The sequence below is a fragment of the Schistocerca gregaria genome, chromosome 9, assembly GCF_023897955.1.
Source record: "Schistocerca gregaria isolate iqSchGreg1 chromosome 9, iqSchGreg1.2, whole genome shotgun sequence".
Taxonomy (NCBI): domain Eukaryota; kingdom Metazoa; phylum Arthropoda; class Insecta; order Orthoptera; family Acrididae; genus Schistocerca; species Schistocerca gregaria.
In genome coordinates this window covers 144,004,488-144,023,850 of record NC_064928.1, presented here as the reverse complement: position 1 = coordinate 144,023,850, position 19,363 = coordinate 144,004,488, and the positions used below count along the sequence as shown (strand labels likewise).

Below are 19,363 nucleotides of genomic sequence, written 5' to 3'. Positions count from 1 at the left end.
GAGAAATATGTAGGTTTTACTCAAAATTCGGCACTCATGACACTTCTCTGAAAGTTAGACATGGTTAACAAGCCAGGGGAAAATAAATCGCTGCATTTTCGGCTGAACTGTTTAAGCAGTGGTGGCAGAATGTCTTTTTGACTGTTAAAAATTGTGTGTCCCTTTGGAAGTCAGTTCTGGAAGCCGGAGAGACCTGGAGAGTAAGAGCCTCTGCCCGTTCTTTCAACCAGTCTGTCGTCTTCTAAAGTTGTGTCCCCAGCGCAGAAGACAGCTCGTCCGTCGTGGGATCTATTTCGGCGGAGGCCGCTATGCTGTCAATTTGAACCTGCGATTGTGCTTTTTGCGGTACGCCACTTGCTCAGATTAGTCTCGGTATCTACAGAGGGCAAGACCTGCAGTACTAAAGATGATGGTAGGTGATACGTCTCATTAATGTATCCTGTTTGGTTATTATTCAAATAGTCACACATTTTACACTGTATTTTAAGACACTCGACATAACCATCGTAATTGTATGCTAACTTTCCCATCCAACTTTCGGCACGCACTAGACTGAGTGAGTGTTACATACTTACAACTAAGTTACCCCCGATATAGAGTACAACATGTCCGGCTATGAAGAACACCCCAAACAGAGTGACTATTACATACTCACAAGTAAGTAACGCACGATACTGAGATACGTGTCCGATCCTCTAGAACGCCCGAAACAGAGTGACTTAGCGCAGCCAAAGTACTTCGTCTCCCAGGCGCACCAAAGCGACCAGAAGGTGTCCGAAGTTTCTCAAAACTAGCGAAATTTAATAAAGAAGAACGATAGACCCGTAGGATAACCATGAGAGATTCTAATACTGAGAACTGGATTAAAAACAATGGAAAGTATATACAGTTTGTTTCAAAAATGACCGGTATATTTGAAACGGCAATACAAACTAAACGAGCAGCGATAGAAATACACCGTTTGTTGCAATATGCTTGGAACAACAGTACATTTTCAGGGAGACAAACTTTCGAAATTACAGTAGTTACAATTCTCAACAACAGATGGCGCTGCGGTCTGGGTAACTCTATAGTACGATATTTTCCACATATCCACCATACGTAGCAATAATATGGCGTAGTCTCTGAATGAAATTACACGAAACCTTTGACAACGTGTCTGGCGGAATGGCTTCACATGCAGGTGAGATGTACTGCTTCAGCTGTTCAATTGTTTCTGGATTCTGGCGGTACACCTAGTCTTTCAAGAGCCCGCACAGAAAGAAGTCACAGGGGTTCATGTCTGGCGAATAGGGAGGCCAACCCACGCCGCCTCCTGTATGTTTCGGATAGCCCAAAGCAATCACACGATCATCGAAATATTCATTCAGGATATTAAAGACGTCGGCCGTGCGATGTGGCCGGGCACCATCTTGCATACACCCCGAGGTGTTCGCAGTGTCGTCTAAGGCAGTTTGTACCGCCACAAATTCACGAAGAATGTCCAGATAGCGTAATGCAGTAATCGTTTCGGATCTGAAAAATGGGCCAATGATTCCTTTGGAAGAAATGGCGGCCCAGACCAGTACTTTTTGAGGATGCAGGGACGATGGGACTGCAACATGGGGCTTTTCGGTTCCCCATATGCGCCAGTTCTGTTTATTGACGAAGCCGTCCAGGTAAAAATAAGCTTCGTCAGTAAACCAAATGCTGCCCACATGCATATCGCCGTCATCAATCCTGTGCACTATATCGTTAGCGAATGTCTCTCGTGCAGCAATGGTAGCGGCGCTGAGGGGTTGCCGCGTTTGAATTTTGTGTTGATAGAGGTGTAAACTCTGGCGCATGAGACGATACGTGGACGTTGGCGTCTTTTGGACCGCAGCTGCAACACGGCGAACGGAAACCCGAGGCCGCTGTTGGATCACCTGCTGCACTAGCTGCGCGTTGCCCTCAGTGGTTGCCGTACGCGATCGCCCTACCTTTCCCAGCACGTTCATCCGTCACGTTCCCAGTGCGTTGAAATTTTTCAAACAGATCCTTTATTGTATCGCTTTTCGGTCCTTTGGTTACATTAAACCTCCGTTGAAAACTTCGTCTTGTTGCAACAACACTGTATTCTAGGCGGTGGAATTCCAACACCAGAAAAATCCTCTGTTCTAAGGAATAAACCATGTTGTCCACAGCACACATGCACGTTGTGAACAGCACACGCTTACAGCAGAAAGACTACGTACAGAATGGCGCACCCACAGACTGCGTTGTCTTCTATATCTTTCACATCATTTGCAGCGCCATCTGTTGTTGAAAATTGTAACTACTGTAATTTCGAAAGTTTGTCCGCCTGAAAATGTACTGTTGTCCCTAGCATATTGCAACAAACGGTGTATTTCTATCGCTGCTCGTTTAGTTTTTATTGCCGTTTCAAATATACCGGTCATTTTTTATACACCCTGTAAATACTTAATGAGAGAAGTTACGCTTTTTAACGCATAGCAGCCGAACATGTCGACCAATCAGAAGCAAGTTCAGCACTGAGCCGTGCGTGGCATGTGTTCGTGCCATCTCTCATCCAACATCCTGTTTTTTTTTTTTTTTACTTCGTTTTGTTAGTTTCTATTACTAGTGTCACTGAGGTGCTGCCTTGCCTGCCCGTGAGCGGCAGCATCATCGCTTATCGATATAAGCCCTGCCGCATTACCTTTGCTGACTGGTGTTACTTCGCGGTCGTCATGTGTCGTCCAGTTAGTTGTAACCCGCCAGCAGCGCACTTCGAACCGGGCAATGAAGAGGGTTGTAACGCGACAGCAGCGGAGTTCGGACCGGGCAGTCGGACAGTTGGGACGCGGCAGTAGTTCGGTCGAGTTGGAACGGCCGTGAGGTTACCGGCACACATGGCTTCAGTAGGGACAGTCTCGGTTGATCGTAGGATGGTCGTTTTGTCGGACGTCGTGTATTTTCTCGGCGATCGCTTATGGGTCGGCGGTGTGTGTCTCAAGTCGTGGTTCGTCCTGGTTCCAGACCTCACGTCAGTGTAGTTCTTCCCTCCTCACGCCAGCCTGCGTGAGCTAAAGCGCATGCATTTCGGCCTCCACTCGTAACACTGTGTTGGCTCCTCTTCCAACACAAAAAGAAGTTTGTGCCATCAATGGCGTTTCAGTCAAGCCCATCCTTAGAGCCATGAGCGTCGTCAGTTCACAACCATAATAAATCTGACAAAATTTCTTTTAAAACACTCGTAACTACGATTCTTATTTAGGTACAACGATTTTCCGTGCTGCAGAATTGTTTTCTCCTCCAGTTCAAAATGGTTCAAATGGCTCTGAGCACTATGGGACTTAACATCTGAGGTCATCAGTCTCTAGACTTGGAACTACTTAAACCTAAGTAACCTAAGGACATCTCACACATCCATGCCCGAGGCAGGATTCGTTCCTGCGACCATAGCGGTCGCGCGGTTCCAGACTGAAGCGCCTAGAACTACTCGGCCACAACGGCCGGCACTCCTCCAGTTAAAGTGTGAACTATTATGCAGATTTCTACTTCCAATCAAATTTTCCCTTACTGAAGTTGTAAGTTCTGGTTGCTGTATTTCTGTCCCACCAGTCTACCATTCACAGTACTATAAGGTGTTGTTTCTCCCGTATTACAAGAAAAAAGAAAATCCCACTGTTTTGCGGAAGATGAAGTTTTTAAAAAAAGAATTCAAATTTCCCAGAAATATCAAAATTATAACCAATGAAGGGTTTGTCAGTTGCGTTTACAAGGCCATAGAACAGGTATAAAGCATATCTAAGCGCAGTAATACACACACGACAGAAATGAGCGAAGAAACCTTTCAGAATGATGAGACCGCTGATGCGATCAACGTACAAGACTGAGTAGACGGTTGTCACACAAGTGGATAGAAAACAAACTCTGGCACCATCCCACATTCCCTTCCTCCTGTGTTATTTTCACGATTCTCTTCTTATCTGTGACCGCTCGTTTTATAAGCACACAACAAATGAAGAGAGACAATAGGCAACATCATTTTCACTCTACAAGTCACATATCTGTTTCCTGTTTAATAATTCCTTAGTCTGGTAACACTCACACTCGTAACTTATCTGTGTGTCTTTAACATTTTGGATGTATCATACCATTTATGTTAGATGTCATTCTTACTGGACAGGAATGTAATAAGAAAATTGCTTAATATTAGTGATACTGACATTCCTTAAATTCCACATATTCATTATTATTATTATATTATATATTACTCATGTACCATACAAATTTTAACGTTTAGTCGCTGAGGAAGTCTGGTTACGAGTAAGATGGAGCCTGAAGGCCAGATGAAATAAATGCATAAATGAAGAATTAAAATGCTTTATTTAGAATTAATCTTGTACATTGTATGAAAAGTATACGAGTGAAATGATAGAATAAGAAGAGGAAAATTAATGCTAAGGAAACCGAGGGAAAGAGTATAAATGTTAGGTTTCTTTGCCCTTTTTTACAGGTATTTGTACAGTCATTTTATTAGCAAAGTCGCAGTACATAATGAATAAGTGAAGTACAACACGTGCCTTGTACCGGTTCACAAGCGGTCGCAAGAAATATGATGTGTCGCTGTTTACACGAGTTATTTTAAGTACATACAACATGATATATTTACAGTAAGTAATACAATTTTCAGAGGCAGCCTTTTGGCATTTTGGAAATTTGTGGTAAGCTTCAATGGGACCAAATTGCTGAGGTTATCGGTTCCTAGCCCTAAACACTACTTAATCTAACTTAAACTAACTTAAGCTAAGGACAACACACACACCCATGTCCGAGGGAGGACTCCAACCTCCGACGGGGACAGCCGCCCAGACCGTGCCAAGGCGCCCAAGACCGCTTGGCTACCCCGCGCGGCGAACCGAATATTGTTGAATTTGATAAATACTTACATTTTTTAAATAAAATTAATCTGTTTTAATAAGAAATGCTCGCCTACAGAAGTTAATTTTGTTTCGCAGTACTTTAGTATGCCCTTTTTCTTTTCTTCTGTTTCACAAATCATCTGAGGATGACGTTGCAATAGCTCAAAATTGGTAATACTACCACTTGTGTGGACTGAGGTTACAGTCCACTATAATAAAATTTTTTACTATGTAGTCGCTGTGTTGTTGCTCTGTGACGGTGCACTTGCGCTGTGTAACATTTATCCCGTCTTCGTGACGCATCGTCCCCCCGCCTGACCTATCGATGCAGCCTGCCTTCCGAATAAACAGTCCTGTTCTGAGGAAAGTACAGACACGTCAGGGACACAATACAAGCGCACAACGTTTGCATGGGGCGCCAACTGTACGAAGAGCTACGAAACGTAACAGAATAGACGCATGTAAATACACTAAGAGGCCAGATTTCAAAGGCAAAACACGACAAATACCGACGCACACGACCACAACAGAAAAGACAAGACAATATGTAGCAGGATAACAGGATTCCATAGCGTGGATCAGGACACGGAAGACGGCCCTTTCGAAAGAACCATCCCGGCATTTGCCTGGAGCGATATAAGGAAATGACGGAAAAACGACATCAGGATGGTCGAACACGGGATTGAACCGTCGTCCTCCCGATTACAAGTCCAGTGTGGTGGTCACTGCACCACCTCGCTCAGACTGCTACTCGACTTAGACATGAATTTAACTGTAGGTATACTTAGCAATAACATGTTGTAATCATGAATACTTCGTGCTGCACGTTAGGCTAAGGTAGGTAGTAAAGGCTCCGAGCATTGTCGCAGGTTGCCAAAGCCAACGGGTACAAGAAACATGTAAATAGTAACTAGGGGTATTTAGGTATAAATTAATCGTAAAATTACCGGCGCATTGTCGGAAATTGACTACGGCAACGGGCACTATAAACTCGTATATAGATACATAAATTACGACGAAGGAATATAATGTAACGACCACCGTAATTACTAGCATAGAAAATGTCTGGGACTCAATGGCTCGAAGGAAATAGCGAGGTATTCATCCTCAGATATCCAGATGCTGGGACTAACATCTTTAACTCTTTCGTATATTTCTTTTTGTTCGGAGCCGAATCCTCCCGCGGTCATAAAAATGGTGCCGAATCATCCTCCCAAGCCCGCAAGGGTCTTAAAAAACGATGGGACCAAACCGTCCCGTTTGAAGCTGGTAGCAGTTCTAAACGTTATGAATACTCCAAGCATGCAAAGGAAAGCATATGAAGTTTACAGTAGAAGATGTAAAAAAATTTCGCCTGTATGTTTAAAAGGTGTATCTTTTATCTTCTTTAGATGAAGACCAGCCGGTGCAGCGCCAGCGTGCATAAGTGAATCAATATTTTTTGTTTGAAACATGGGAGGGGTAGGGGAAGGAGATAAGGAACATGGCAGAGATAATTGTATTATTGTCTATAATACAACATACAATGTGGGAGGATTCGGTCCTGTTACCTGCTTACCTACATAATTTCGGGAGGATTCGGGGCTGCGCCCTTTTAAATTCAACAAAATATTTATATTTCCATTTCTAATTCGTTTATGATATTTTGATACTGTACAACGATGCTAAGAAAAAGGACAGAAATGAACAGAAAGCGCACCTCCAGGTGGCGGGACACGGGCAACGGTATGATCGGATTTGGGCGGAGGGTGGAACTTATAATGGTACTTCCATTACGTAACCATTACGGAACCTCACCTCAACCTCTCCATACCACCAATATTCTACTGTGTTTCCGTAAAATAGTCAACATATTTCTGTGACAACATTCACATTTGATTTCATTAATGTAGAGGTACTTCGATACATCGATATGTATATATATATCAATGATATTATTCTTATGTGTATTCTTTCAATTGTCAGTATGATCTTTGACGTACTTGTAACTCTGATTTTTGGGCGCGTAAGCGGTTATTAGAGAGTCAAGTTTTGGTCGTCACGTTAAAAAGACGCAAATTGTAATCAGTTTATGAAATGTGAATAACAGCGAAGAATATATTTTCAAGTATGTTTTATATTGTGAAGCGATGTTGCAACAAAAGTAATAAAAAAAGAAGTGTAACATAAATTCGGAGTGCTGATTACTTTTTTTACATCACAATTGTCCTAACTTGCAAAAGTCTAATCTTCAAGAATGGTTTATGAAACACATGTATAAAACTTTTGAATATTGCAGAATAACACCTAGGCCTCTTTGCACCCGAGCTTGGAATCACCACCACCTAGATTTTCGACGATTGAGCCATGAGTTCACAACGAGACCACCGTGGGAAACACGAAAAGATGAGTGCCTAGTTTATCCAATATTTCAAGAAATGACTTTATTGTGCTGTAATGACACCTGCCACATAACATAACTTTCTTGTTGCCCGAAAATGCAATATTTAGTAGCGTGGGCAACACTACAATCATAATTAATTTTTGACCTTTGTTGTGATAGGGTTGTTAGAAACTGCAATTCAGGTCCACTCGGGTACCATAAACCGATCACAACGGCCCAGACGCAATAAATGACCCACCGTAATCAATCAGGTGGTGGGTCGGTAAAAGTAAGCAGCAAGTGAAAAAAAGAAAGTGTAACTGGAAGGTAGCTCCGACGGAGAGCACGTAGCGCCATTTGTCCTCCCGCCACTCTTCGGTGGCTCCAGTGTAGCTCGGCCGTCGTTTCGGCCGCTTCTGACGCCTCTGTCTTCAGTAGAAGAGCGGCCGCACGGCCACTGGCACGGGCACGGGCACGTGCCGTGTGACGGTGACCGTGTGCACCGTCTGCACGTGGTGTTGCACGTGGTCTGGCGGCACCTGCGGCGGCTGTACCGGCGCCCGGCTGCGCGCCTCCTCCCGCAGCGGCGAGTCGCGGTACAGCTCCAACAAGCGGCCTGCAACAGTCGGTCAGTGTGCTGCGGCTCAAGCTAAAGTGCGCGTCATTTACGACGCCGGCCGAGTTTAGGTTCGTTCTGCGCATCTGACGTCACAAAACACAGTCAGCCAATGAACAGAGAACGGCGTTGCCAGAGCTCGACTGCAGTGCAGAGCACGGACGAGTATCTTCGGTTTTAGAAACGTTCAGTCATAAATAAAGTAATTGAACAAAAACAATGTCTTGATAGCAGACTTTCTATAAAAGAAAGTTCGGAAAAAGCATTCTTTATACCAAATGCTTCATATTCTATCGATTAATTAAACCAAACAAGCAATAAGCCTCCTAATTCAGGCAATAGCAAGGAAAGGTGTTTGTATCATTCTCACGAACTGCTTTTTCACAATAAAGAACAGCGATAATTGTTTATTTCCTATTGTACTTCGACGAAACGTTAGTAATTTATAGTCATACCAACAGTGTTTTTGCGAGATATTTTAGACCCCTCCAGCCGGCCGGAGTGGCCGAGCAGTTCTAGGCACTACAGTCTGGAACAGCGCGACCGCTACGGTCGCAGGTTCGAATCCTGCCTCGGGTGTGGATGTGTGTGATGTCCTTAGGTTAGTTAGGTTTAAGTAGTTCTAAGTTCTAGGGGACTGATGACCTCAGTAGTTAAGTCCCATAGTGCTCAGAGCCATTTGAACCATTTTTTTAGAGCCCTCCAGGAGTACTTTTGACAAATGAGCTGTGTTAGCCTAATGGTTGAGGTGTTTGGCTGCTAAGCAAAAGGTTCCGAGTTCAAACTTTATTTGGTGCCTATTATTTTCCTTATTTAAAAACAATATCGAAGAGTCTTACTTCATGAATTTTATTCGTTTGAATGTAATTTACTGAAATTTCTAGTGGGAACTAAAATCGACCGTATGGAAATTATACGCTGTGACTTTTACCTCTGCAAACTCTTCACAATTTCGTGCAATGGTTTACTACATTTAATGCTGGACAATAACTGCGTTGAACATCTAAACAAAATTAAGTCATGTATGGGGGGAAGGTATCAGTCAAGAAGATGTGTAAAAATCAAATTTTTGGGCCAAATAGTTTTTGTGAAATCGAATGATAAGTGTGTCAAAGCAGTCGGAACACCATGTGTCTGCACAGTGATGACAAAATCGCGCACAGCGCGGAATGCGGGGAGCACGTCTCTGTAGCAGGGAAAGGGTTAATGCGGCCGTGGTGGCTTTACTTCATAAGCTGCGGGCTACCCCCTAAACGTAAGTTTGCGAACTATACTATACTATGGCGCTGCTTCTCTTAGCGCCTACAACGGACAACACAGCAATCTCCCGCGTCTGGGCGGGCATGCGCGAGCAGCCAAGATAAAAGAATTTAACTATAGCACTGACGCTTCCCTGACCTCAGGCCAACTGAACCTGCCGGTACCGGATGTCTGTTTCATCCTGTGATGTAATGATTTCGCGTCTGACGTCATATAGGTTGGTGCAAAAATTCGTACCGTTTTCTCCACAAGTTTAACAAATAAAATAGATACACACACAGACTTTAGTCATCAACGATATAATCTCCTTCATTATTTACAGCAGTCTGCCAACGCTAGTTTATCTTTTCGATCCCGCGAATGTAGAAATCGCGTAGTTTTCAAGTCGAGCGTTATTCGGAGCGCATTTTCCATACGGTAAGGAAGTTCGTCAAAAAAATGGTTCAAATTCCTCTGAGCACTAGGGGACTCAACTTCTGAGGTCATCAGTCCCCTAGAACTTAGAACTACTTAAACCTAACTAACCTAAGGACATCCATGCCCGAGGCAGGATTCGAACCCGCGACCGTAGCGGTCGCGCGGTTCCAGGTTATAGCGCCTAGAACCGCTCGGCCACTTAGGCCGGCGGAAGTTCGTCGAAGGAAGAGAGCGGAAAAGGTGAAAAACTGAGGACGGAAGATTAGGGGGAATAAAGTGGGTTCGGAATGATTTCCCAACCCCACTCCAGTATACCGTTTCTTGTCAGTCTAGGAGAGTGGTTTTTACCCCACAGGTTTTTATCGGCCAAAGCAAGGCCGAAGGCCATTTAATTTTTTATTTTGGACCTCCATTTCTGCATGGTGTGTTTTTTATCGCTTTCTCCACGTGCCTGTTTTTAGCTGTCTTTTCTCATATCAATTGGGACTGGTGTATAGTCGTTTTTTAACGCCTCTGTCTTCGTGTTCTATAGTTTTGACTTGAGCGTTTATGACCCCAGTTGTTTTTTGCGACCTATAGCAAAACAAAACTAAATTCATTGACCCGTATGCCGCCACAGGGGATACAGCGTAAAAATCCTCACTGAGTACCACAAGGTTAACAGTAACTCTCAGGTGTCCATACATGATGACATAGCTGACCTCGATTGCAGAAGACTGATATCGACGAGGCAAGGGCTAGTCACTGATAAATAACTTTGACGTTCACAGTGGCTGAAAACAAGACTGACAAGAGCGTTCCCCACCACAATGTCAAAGTTTCACGATCATGGAGAAGCCTTCTAGTTTCAGCCAATCAGGCAAAGTGTGGACGAAATTAAACCGAATATACACTGGGCCTGACACAAGTGCCGACTTCATCCATAAATGGAGGAGGATACGATTGTGTCCTCTCCAATGGACGCAACTGGAGATGGCGTGCTGAGACAGTTTCCGACTGGCGCCACCTGCGACATTTTGAAGTTCGCCGCCAACCACAAGCGCTGCCCAATCAGCAAGCTCCGAGCCGCAACCAATGAGATGGACTCCCGCGTTATGATAAGCGGCGGACGCAGGCAGCAACAGGGGTTCATGCTCGGCGTTGGCGTATGTGAGTTCGAGTACGTAGACTGCAGTTCGTAGCTACAGTTCGTAGCGGAGATCATCCTGCGAGACCTCGACGACAAGTGGGAGTCACCTACACCCTTCGCACAGGGGCATGTGTTTACTCCAAAACGGTTCAAATGGCTCTGAGCACTATGGGACAACATCTGAGGTCGGCAGTCCCCTAGACTTAAAACTACTTAAACCTAACTAACCTAAGGACATCACACACATCCATGCCCGAGGCAGGATTCGAACCTGCGACCGTAGCAAGAGCGCGGTTCCGGACTGAAGCGCCTAGAACCGCACGGTCACCTCGGCCGTCTTTACTGCAGTGATCGACAGTGTGATGCCCAGGACTGACGTAGTCTTTTTGACATTGCGTTCAGTAATCCACTCCTTCACAGGTCACTACTTGGTTCTACCTGTCAGCAAGCACATCCAACGAGTTGCTGTACAACTTAAGTATCGCAGCCCAATAAAGCGTATACTTCTCTGTCACTAATTCGTTTGCACGATCACAGTTCCTCTGTCCACCCCGGAGCACCTAAACGCGCCGGCCGCTGTGGCCGAGTGGAGCTAGGCCCTTCAGTCCGGAACCGCGCTGCTGCTACGGTCGCAGGTTGGAATCCTGCCTCGGGCATGGATGTGTGTGATGTCCTCAGGTTAGTTAGGTTTAATTAGTTCTGAGTCTAGCGGACTGATGACCTCAGATATTAAGTCCCATAGTGATTAGAGCCATTTGAACCTTTTTGAGCACCTAGAGCTGGCGTGTGCGAACCTTTGTACCCAGACGATCCTTACACATCGAAATACAGTATCCAAAATACAGGGTGCGTTCCGAAAGTAATGCAATTATTTTTTTTAAAGTAATTTATTGAACAGATTTGCACAAACACTTAAAATTCTTCAAAGTACTGTCCTTGGGCCTCTACACATTTTTTCCAGCGACTCTGCCATGACCGGTACGCGCCCTGGAAGGCGTCTTCTGGGACCTCTCGCAAGGTCTTCGTCACGGCGGATTGGATCTCGTCTATGGACGAAAAACGGGTTCCTTTCAGGGCTCACTTAATCCTAGGAAACAAAAAGAAGTCAGCTGGGGCGAGGTCAGGACTATAGGGGGGGGGGGGGGGCAGCGTTGGCACCTGGTGTTTGGCCAGGAACTCGCGGACTCGTAGCGCGTTGTGGCAAGGCGCGTTGTCGTGATGGAGTTGCCAGGTAGCGGAGATGTCCTTTCTCGTCCTGACGACCCTTTTGCGGAGTCTTTCCAGCACATCCACGTAGTAGGCAGCGTTAACTGTCTGTCCTTGAGGAACAAACTCCTTATGGACCACTCCTTTGCTGTCGAAAAAGACAATGAGCATTGTTTTCACTTTTGATTTGCTCATTCTTGCCTTTTTGGGCTTGGGGGACTGATCAGTGTGCCACTCAGAGCTTTGGCGTTTTGTTTCTGGGTCGTATTCAAAAACCCAGGTTTCATCACCAGTGATGACGTTGTCCAAATAATCAGGTTCAATTTCAACACGTTGCAAAAGTTCACTTGAAATTTCCGCTCGGTTGGTCTTTTCGTCGTCTGACAACACCTTGGGCAGGAGCTTGGCGCACACTTTCCTCATCGCTAAATCTTCAGTAACAATGTGGAAAACAACAGTAGACGACAAGTTCAGTTCATTGGCAACCATCCTGATACTCAATCGACGGTCAGAGTCCAACAGTTGTCGCACACGAGCCACATTGTTGTCGGTTTTGCTGGTTGACGGCCGCCCAGAGCGTTGTTCGTCGTGAACCTCTTCCCGGCCTTTAACCACCTCGAAACTTGTGAGTAGGACAGAGCAGAGTCCCCGTAAGCCTCACGAATCATTTTGTTAGTCTCCTCAAAAGATTTGTTCAGTTTAGCACAAAACTTAATCGCGTAACGTTGCTCGATCGTCGATTCCATTTTTTCCGTGACACGGTCGGCGCGCAGAGGTTTACAATAACAGACGTCCTGCCGCTTCCACAGCTCGGAGAGCACTGAAACCGGTTTCGCGGCAAAGCTTAGCGTCCCCCCCACCTGCTCCATGTGGCCCGCTCCCACCCCGACTACTAGGAGCGGCGCGGGAAATTCAATTGCATTACTTTCGGAACGTACCCTGTATGACTGGGTAGCCGAAAAGCAAACAACCCGACACACAGTGAAAGAATATACAAATCGATTTTCTTGCAGCAACAGATGAGACGACTGAATGTATCCAGTGAGTGGATGTTAATTTGTAACTAAGTTTGGCTCACAATATGCACATGTGCATATGAACTATGGTAACGTTGTTGTTATGTGAATTTATAACGCTGTACACCGTACGGTGAACGTGTAAATAAATAATGTGTTGGTAGGGACCTATAAAGCTTAACACGATCAGTTTGCCAGCAGAGCCCTTTTGACTCGCTCACAAAGTGCGCCCGGTGGACACGGACAGGCAGGAGCAGCTCAGCCCCCTGCGCCACCCACCGGCTACTTCCTCGGCGCGGCGGCTGCTGAACAGCGGCGGGGATCGAAGCTCGGCCTCCAGCTCCGGAGCCGGCTCCTCCCACACCTCCTGGAACGTCGGCGCCAGCACACGGCGTTTCGCCGCCGTACCGCCGCTCGTCGTCAGGACGAGAATCACCACCACCAGCTGAAAGCGAGAGAACGTCCGCTCCTGCTAGGAGCACGCCTTTGCATTAACAATACGGCACAAATTTGCCTAGTAAAGTAAAGCAGTGCACTCGTAGTAGCCTCTGCTGTCTAGTTTGTGCGCCAAGTGGATAGTACTGTAGATTTAGAACTCCTACTGAACACTGGCTGGGAACACTTGGCGCAATCTTTGGTTTGAGGATCAACAAAGCAAAGACGTAAGTTACGAGTATTGTAATAAATGAATATACATCTCTTTGCAATGGAACTCTATGCTCTGCCCTCAAAGAATTATTAGCCAACACCAACCTATTGAGCTTCCCACACACACACACACACACACAAATCCTCTAAGATACTGTCACACTCACTCTCTCACTCTCCCTCCCTCCCTCCCTCTCTCTCTCTCTCTCCCTCCCTCCCTCCCCCCCCCCCCTCTCTCTCTCTCTCTCTCTCTCTCTCTCTCTCTCTCTCTCTCTCTCTCCCTCTCCCTTTTTACATACAATAACAACACGCACACAGAGCAAAAAATTACTTGTAGTAATAATAATAATAATAATAATAATAATAATAATACTCTCCCTTTTCACATACAACACGCACACACGAAAAAACGTACTAATAATAATAATAATGAAAAACTCTCAGACCTGCTCTCTCTTTCTCTCTCTCTCTCTCTGTCTCTCCCCCCCTGTCCCATCTCCATCGACGCGCAAGTCACCGAAGCGGCGTCAAATCGAAAGAGTTGCACCAGGCGAGCGGTCTACCCGACGCGTTGCCCTCGTCACTCGGCATTATTATTATTATTATTACACACACACACACACACACACACACACACACACACACGCACGCACGCACAGACACCTCTGAAATATTCAGAACAAATGCCAGGAACAGCTTGAACTGTTCCACCGTCAGCCATGTTTCTTTTTAAACTGGTAAACAGTGACAGTGGCAGCTCAATATATAGTGTTTGACAGTGATGAAGATGAGGAAAAAAAACGGAAGTGAAACATAATGTAAATACACGAACACACACACACACACTCACACACACACACTCACACACACACAGAATTCATAAATTTCAGGCATAGAAATAACAATTTTCAAATCGTAATTTTTGCTTAAACAGTTTATCTACTTTAAGGTGTAAGAGGTTGCAGATGACAAACTGTGGAACAAAACAGTCACTGTAGAAACACAATACATCACTATGTGGGAAAAAGGTATGAATTCATAATTTAATTTGTTTTTCAAAAATCTGTAATTAAAAACTAATAGTTACATGTATACAGTGAAGAACATTCTTTATCTTAAACAGTCATAAAATAAAAGCCCACTGAAGTTGCTGCAATTTGCAGTGAAACATGTTTGGGTTAAAAAGAAAACTGTGTTTTGCAAAAGACCGACCCTATAAAAAAACATATGTATAGTATTAACACTGGTTGAAATGAAAATAGCTGTCAATTTCAAGACATAAACAGTACAAGAATTTCTAGGAAGCAAGAACTCACACACAACACTGCCTGACAAAACAAATAAATAAAAAAGAAAATTTAAAAAAAAGAAACACCCGAAAGGGATGGGGTTGAGAGTATATCCGTAGTTATTTTTGTGTAAACAAGATAGATTCAAATGAGCCCATTTATCTGCACAATGTTGCACCCCCTACGGCCAGAATACATGCACTGATGTGGTTGGGAAGGATGTCTTAAGGCCGTAGCATCCTGTCGTGAGACAAGCTGGGCCACAAGTGATGTAACTGGTCCTTGATATTCGAGATAGTGGCAGTTGGATGGAGCTGCTATCCGATGTTGTACCATGTATGTTCTGTCGGTAACGGATCTGGGGATCTTGCCGACCGCGGAAGCAGTCCGTAGCGACATGTATCTTGTCTGGACGGGGACTGTTCTCTTGAGAGCTAGCACCAGGTCTCTGTCACATGAGAGGCAACACATGGTACGCACAATGTCCTTGACGCAGAGTCAGCGCAAGGTACGGTGGCCAATGAACAGTGGCCAAATTTCGTACAAAGCGCTGGGCGAGTTCATTCGTTTATTAGAAAGGGGAGGCCGACACCAGCTTTCGGCTGGTCGGCGACGCGCTGCGACGACAGAATCGAGGCGCACACACTGCAGTCTTTCTCAAACTATTTTCCAGAAACCATTCGTTAACAAAAATTTCATTCTTGCAGCACTTACAGCTTTATATGTCACCTTCATGCTTTTTATTTATTTATTTGCACGTCAAGTTCCGTAGGACCAAACTGAGAAGCAACTGTACAAGGTCATGGAACGTGTCAGTACATGAAATTACAACATAAAAGTAATAACAGATAAATGTTCATGAACCTGAAAAAAGTCAGTCCATAAGTTTAAGTAAACGCTACCACCAATACAATAAGAATCAGATTAATTTTTCAAGGAGCTCCTCGACAGAATAGATGGAGTGATCCATGAGGAAACTCTTCAGTTTCGATTTGAAAGCGCGTGGATTACTGCTAAAATTTTTGAATTCGAGTGGCAGCTTCTTGAAAATGGATGCACACATTTTTGCACTAGAGTTACGGAAGTCCGATCCAAATGCAGGTTTGATTTGTGCCGAGTATTAACCGAGTGAAAGCTGCTTATTCATGGGAATAAACTAAAATTGGTAACAAGAAACGACAATAAGGAATACACATCAGATTCGTGAACAGAGGTTCGCAAACTTTCACCACATATTGCCCGAACCGCCCGTTTCTGAGCCAAACATATCCTTGTAGAATGGAAAGAGTTACCCCAAAATATAATACCATACGACATAAGCGAATGAAAATAAGCGAAGTATACTAATTTTCGTGTCGAAGTATCACTCACTTCTGATACTGTTCGAATAGTAAAAATGGTAGTATTAAGTCTTTGAACAAGATCCTGAACATGGGCTTTCCGCGACAGCTTAGTATCTATCTGAACACCTAGAAATTAGAACTGTTCAGTTTCACTAATCATATGCCCGTTCTGTGAAATTAAAACGTCAGGTTTTGTTGAATTGTGTGTCAGAAACTGTAAAAACTGAGTCTTGCTGTAATTTAACGTTAGTTTATTTTCTACAAGCCATGAACTGAGGCTATGTACTGCACTATTTGAAACCGAGCCAATGCTGCACACAACATCCTTCACTACCAAACTACCTTTACTACCAGCAAACACAAATATTTTAGAGTTACCTGTAATAGTAGAGGACATATCATTTATATAAATAAAGAACAGGGTCGGCCCCAACACTGATCCCTGGGGCACCCCCCACTTGACAGTACCCCACTCAGACCCCACATCACAGTCGTCATCAACATTGTGAATAGTGACCTTTTGCTGCCTGTTGCTAAAGTAAGAGATGGACCAATTGTGAGCTACTCCCCATATTCCGTAATGCTACGACTTCTAGAGCAATATTTTGTGATCAACACAATCAAATGCCTTAGTTAAATCAAGAAATATGCCACATGTTCAAAACTTTTTGTTTAGCCCATCCAGTACCTCACAGAGAAAAGAGAATCTAGCATTTTCAGTTGTTAAACGACTTCTGAAGCCGAACTGTACATTTATAGCAAATCGTATGATATAAAATGATCAATTATCCTTACATATCGTTAATGGTTTTAGTTATTGTTATATCCATGCTGAAGGAAGACATTACGCGCAATTCGAAAAAGTTTACAATGAAAAATTGGAGTCGCTACGATTTTGCTTTTGGTGCATGTTACTAGTAACTTTGCTTCCGCCGTTTTTTCTCGAAGTACGGGGCTTTATTGTGAAAAACTTATAAAAAATTATGATTCATTGAATTGCCCATCGTTGGCCGCTACATTCTCCCATCTTTCGGGTAGTGTGCGAATCCCGTGACACAAGAACTGGGCGTGTTTTGTGGGGATCCATGAATCGATTCAATTTTGCACGTGTTCAAATGATAGGAAGTGCTGGTCAGCCAGACCGTATGCCACTGATCGAAAAAGGTGGTAGTCAGAGAGAGCAGCGTATGGAGTATACGGCGGATAGGACTACTCAATACAACGTTTCTATGTGTATTTTGACGGGTTTTGCGACAGGGGGTCGAGCACTGACTGCTAAAAAATTATTTTTACGCGTCTATCGCTGTATTGTGGCCGTTTGTGTTTCAGAGCTGGGCTCAAAGGCATCAGTTGCTTTCGATAATTGTGTGCTGTGACTGTCTGAGTAGCTACGAAAACGTTATGTCTTCCACCGCCATGCCGGTCTTCGACATCAAAATCACCGTTCTTAAGGCGTTGAAAACATTCTCTGCATGTTCTTCCACTAACAGTTGCCTCACCATTGGTCTTACACCTGTTGTCCAGACCTAAACCCCATCGAGCACGTCTGGGATGCTCTCGGTCGGCATATCGCTGCACGTCTTCTAATCTCTACGACACTTCAGGAGCTCCGACAGGCACTGATGTAAGAATGGAAGGCCGTACCCCAGCATCTGCTCGACCAGCTGATCCAGAGTGTGCCAACCTGTTGTGCGGCCTGTGTACATGTGCATGGTGATCATATCCCCATATTGATGTCGGGGTACATGTGTGGCGGTTTGTAGCACATGTGTTTCATGGCGGTTTTCTCAACTTATCACCAATGCCGTGCACTTAGTGATCTGTGTCGTGTGTGTTCCCTACGTGCCTATTCTATCAGCGCCAGTTTTGTGCTGTGCCACGTTGTGTGGCACCACATTCTGCAATTATCCTCAATTTACGAGCACGAGTATAGGTCCTTAAGATTTAGACTGATGATGGGTGGGCTGCTTACCATCTCGGCGCCTCGAGTAGCTGCTGGTAACCGTGGCTTGTCTTCTGGCAGACGCCGTGGAGACCCCAGCTCCTTTATAAGCGGCACCACGGAGAAGCCTCCCAGCTGTAAAGTTGTACTCCCGGGCAGCCGCCGTGTCCCGGTTCCGCAGCTGCCTACGGCCTAACCCCCCCCCCCCCCCCCCCCCCACACACACACACACACCAAGGACCTTTACGCCCTGATGAGGTCTCGACAGCAAACAGGGTCGCACCATTGTGGCCCGCTTGCTGAGAACAACCGTACGTAACCAAGGTAGCTGGACCAGCTGCAAGTCACTAGCAAGGGTACCTTGTTGACTGCTTCTCTTCGATTTTGTTCACACTGCCAGTGCTCCTAGATCAATTTCTTTTTACTCGAAAAAGTTGACTTTGAAACTCTGAGAGGGCTATCAAGCACAAAAGATTTCACTTTAGTTAACTGAATCGCCCATAGTTGAATGGCCATATATGTATTCTTAATTATTTCTATATTACATCAGCCCTCAGTTTGAGTTCTTATTTTTCTTCTGCATCTGGCCACTGTGGCCGAGCGGATCTAGGCTCTTCAGTCCGGAACCGAGATGCTGCTACGATCGCAGGTTCGAATCCTGTCTCGGGCATGGATGTGTGTGATGTCCTTAGGTTTAAGTAGTTCTAAGTCTTAGGGGACTGATGACCTGAGATGTTAAGTCCCATAGAGACATTTGAGCCATCTTCTTCTTTTTCTTCAGTCTATCTCAATCCATTGCTGTATACAGTCCTCTGGCGTACGTTTCCATTGTCTTCGCTTCTGAGCCACCTAGTACCATTGTGCTCCAGTCACCACCTTCACGTCATCGAGCGGTCCCTTTTGGGAGTTTTCCAATTCGTCTCTTCTGGTCCTGTGACCTCGAGCGGTGTATATGGATCTTGACCTCATTTCCATCACTCCATTCACTTCATTTTTACTCCTTTCATAACCAGGACTGTACTCTCCTTCATTTCTTTTTCGATCTTCCCATGTACGTATTTGCACTCTTCTTAGGAATCTCACCGCTTTAGTCTTTATTCTACTTTCTTGGTGTCTTGTTGTTGCTCATCCTTGCCGCTCGTGATTTAGCCGAGCGGTCTCAGGCGCTACAGTGATGGACTGTGCGGCTGATCCCGGCGGAGGTTCGAGTCCTCCCTCGGGCATGGGTATGTGTGTTTGTCCTTAG

General features: G+C 44.9%; 1 protein-coding gene across 1 annotated transcript; it reads right to left on the bottom strand.

Annotated features, from left to right (window-relative positions):
* Positions 1-7,608: 7,608 nt before the first annotated feature.
* Positions 7,609-18,181, bottom strand: LOC126292087 (uncharacterized). Its single transcript, XM_049985904.1, has 3 exons — positions 18,148-18,181; positions 13,175-13,364; positions 7,609-7,867 (listed from the first exon to the last, which is right to left on the bottom strand). Exons 1-3 carry the CDS (start codon positions 18,148-18,150, stop codon positions 7,683-7,685), a joined length of 378 nt encoding a protein of 125 aa, XP_049841861.1. The 5' UTR covers positions 18,151-18,181; the 3' UTR covers positions 7,609-7,682.
* Positions 18,182-19,363: the final 1,182 nt, after the last annotated feature.

What these genes read in the sequence shown, in the direction of transcription:
- LOC126292087 (XM_049985904.1), bottom strand. An exon ending in CCGCGCCGAGGAAGTAGCCG is followed by an intron (nt 7,868 to 13,174) that starts GTGGGTGGCGCA and finishes CGACTGTTGCAG; the next exon opens with GCCGCTTGTTGGAGCTGTAC.